Below are 2,595 nucleotides of genomic sequence, written 5' to 3'. Positions count from 1 at the left end.
GCTCTGCCGGGAGCCCCCGTCCCGGCCAGAACAGCTCCTGCGGGGTCCAGGGAGCCTGCACCCGCCTGTCMGGACCTTGGCACCTCCTATTTCCTTTCTTTGCCAACCTACATCCCATTCCTCGCACCCTGAATCCCCTTCTCCCGCACCCTGCATCCACCTGCCCTGCAGCTCGGATCCCTTTCCTCGCACCCTGCACCCCATTCCTAGCACTCTGCATCCCCTGCCCTGTACCCTTCAGCTCATTCCCTGCATCTGTGGCYTTTTCTCTGCACCCCACATCCATACCCTACACCCTGCAGTCTATTCTTCACACCCTACATTTTGCCCTGCACCCTACACATCCCATTCCTAGCACCCTATATCCCTGCCCTCCATCCTGCATCCCATTCCCTGCATCTGTGTCCATTTCCCCACCTGAAACCTGCAAACCATTCCTTGCACCCAACACCCATTTCCATCACCCTACACTTGTGCACTTTTCCCTGTACCCTGCATTCCATTCCCTGCATCCTGCACCCCGAATCCCATTTCTCCCACCCTACATCCCATTCCTTGCACTCTGCATCCCATTCCTTGCATCCTACACCCTCTTGCCTGCACCCTACAGCCCATTACCCACCCCCTGTGCTCATGTTTGGCTCTCAGCCCCTGCTCCATCCCCAACCCATCCTCGGGGTTTTCAGGGTGACAAGGACCAGAGCGGTGCGTGCTGGCCCCGCCACCCGGGGCGTCCCAGAGCCGTGTCCCACCTTCCGCCTCCTTCCCCGCGATCGGTTAAACACGCGAGCAAAATGAACACCGATGAGTGCGGTGATCCCGGTACCGGGACCGCAGAATCCCGGGCACGGAGTGGCCGAGCAAAACAAATGAGCACTAGCACAGCGCTCAGAACGCGACCGCGGCAGGACTCGAACCTGCAATCTTCTGATCCGAAGTCAGACGCCTTATCCATTAGGCCACGCGGCCACCTCCACTCCCGCCTCCCCGCGAGCCGTACTGAGGGATGCCGGAGGGCCGTACCATGCGGGAGGGGGGCGGGACGGGACGGACGGGACCATGCGCGGAGGGGGGCGGGACGGACGGGACCATGCGCGGAGGGGGGMGGGACGGACGGGACGTCACCAGGGCCGGAAGCTCCCGCGAGCGGCCCCGTTTGGATGTGCCCGCCGCTCCAGGGCCCGGCGGACCGCGCAGGGAGCAGGTGGGAGCGGGGAGAACATCTGTATGGGGGAGAACATCTGTATGGGGAGAACACCTTTATGGGGGAGAACATCTGTATGGGGGCACGGCTGTACAGGGAGAACGTATATGGGGGTGAACATCTGTATGGGGGCACGGCTGTGCGGGGGGTGAACGTCTGTATGGGGAGAACATCTTTATGGAGGAGAACATCTGTATGGGGGCACGGCTGTACGGGGAGAACATGTGTATGGGGGTGAACATCTGTATGGGGGCACGGCTGTATGGGGGCACAGGTGTATGGGGGACACGGCTGTATGGGGGCACAGGTGTATGGGGGTATATCTGTATGGAGGGCACAGGTGGATAGGGGCATGTCTGTATGGGGACACAGGTATATGGGAGGCATGGCTGTATGGGGAACACGGCTGTATGGAGACACAGCTGAATGGGGACACGGCTGTACAGGGGGGTGCATGGCTGTATGGGAGTACAGCTGTATGGGGGCACGGCTATATGGGCACACGGCTGTATGGGGGGCACGGCTGTATGGGGAACATGGCTATATGGGGACATGCCTATGTGGGGACATGGCTGTATGGGGAACACGGTTATGTGGGGACATGGCTGTACAGAGGTTGCACGGCTGTTCAGGACAGTGTGTGCATGGCAAGGTAACCACAATGGTGGTCAGTGCTGAGCTCACCCCTCACCTTTTCTCCCCCCGCAGCTCCAGGTGCCCGTGCCGGCGCGCATCCTGCAGCAGGGAGCACGATGAGACGCGTGTCCTGGATGCGCTCGGTGCGGGGCTGCAGCCCCCAGCCCCGGCGCTGCCCCTCCTCCAGCTCCTCGGCCAGCCGCCCGCAGCCGCAGGAGCCCAGCCAGGAGCCRGCCACGAACCAGCGGCGCATGAACCCCCTCAACATCCAGATGCTCTCCAGGAGCCTCCACGAGCAGATCTTCCGGGGCGCCCGGGTGCGCTACTCGGCGGAGGAGGTCCGGCGCAGCGTGGAGCACCTGCGGCGCCACGACCTGTGGGGCAAGGAGACCTCCACRCTGCCCGACGTGGAGCTGCAGCTGCCCCGCATGTACGGCGACAACATCGACGAGCACTTTCGCCTGCTGGCCCAGAAGCAGAGCTTGCCCTACCTGGAGGCTGCCAACGAGCTGCTGCGCTGCCAGCTGCCCCCGCTGCCCGAGCAGTGGGCGTGGAGGCTGGGCTGGACCCGCTACGGCCCCGACGGGCGAGCGGAGCCCGTGGAGTTCCCCGAGGAGCGGGCGCTGGTGTTCGACGTGGAGGTGTGCGTGGCTGATGGCCACTGCCCCACGCTGGCCGTGGCGGTCTCGCCGCACGCCTGGTGAGATGTGGTGCCAGCAGCAGCGCTGGGGTCACGGCGGGGTGAGGGGGACAGA

The 2,595-nt window shown here is 63.6% G+C and overlaps 1 protein-coding gene and 1 non-coding gene across 2 annotated transcripts in view; one reads left to right on the top strand and one right to left on the bottom strand.

Moving 5' to 3' along the window:
• Nucleotides 1–896: 896 nt before the first annotated feature.
• On the bottom strand, nucleotides 897–969 carry TRNAR-UCG (transfer RNA arginine (anticodon UCG)). The gene has a single exon. It is a non-coding gene; the product is annotated as a tRNA-Arg (tRNA).
• Nucleotides 970–1,127: 158 nt separating this feature from the next.
• POLG (DNA polymerase gamma, catalytic subunit) overlaps nucleotides 1,128–2,595 on the top strand; it is an 11,451-nt gene continuing 9,983 nt past the window's right edge. The window contains exons 1-2 of the mRNA XM_057365835.1: nucleotides 1,128–1,204; nucleotides 1,913–2,540. Coding sequence (XP_057221818.1) covers nucleotides 1,957–2,540 — 584 coding nt within the window. The 5' untranslated portion in view covers nucleotides 1,128–1,204; nucleotides 1,913–1,956. The remainder of the gene's footprint in view (nucleotides 1,205–1,912; nucleotides 2,541–2,595) is intronic.

Source organism: Malurus melanocephalus, unplaced genomic scaffold (assembly GCF_030028575.1).
Source record: "Malurus melanocephalus ecotype Western Australia unplaced genomic scaffold, MMel_1.1 scaffold_58, whole genome shotgun sequence".
NCBI lineage: Eukaryota > Metazoa > Chordata > Aves > Passeriformes > Maluridae > Malurus > Malurus melanocephalus.
The sequence above is the reverse complement of the archived record's forward strand: the minus strand, read 5'-3'. Positions and strand labels throughout refer to the sequence as shown.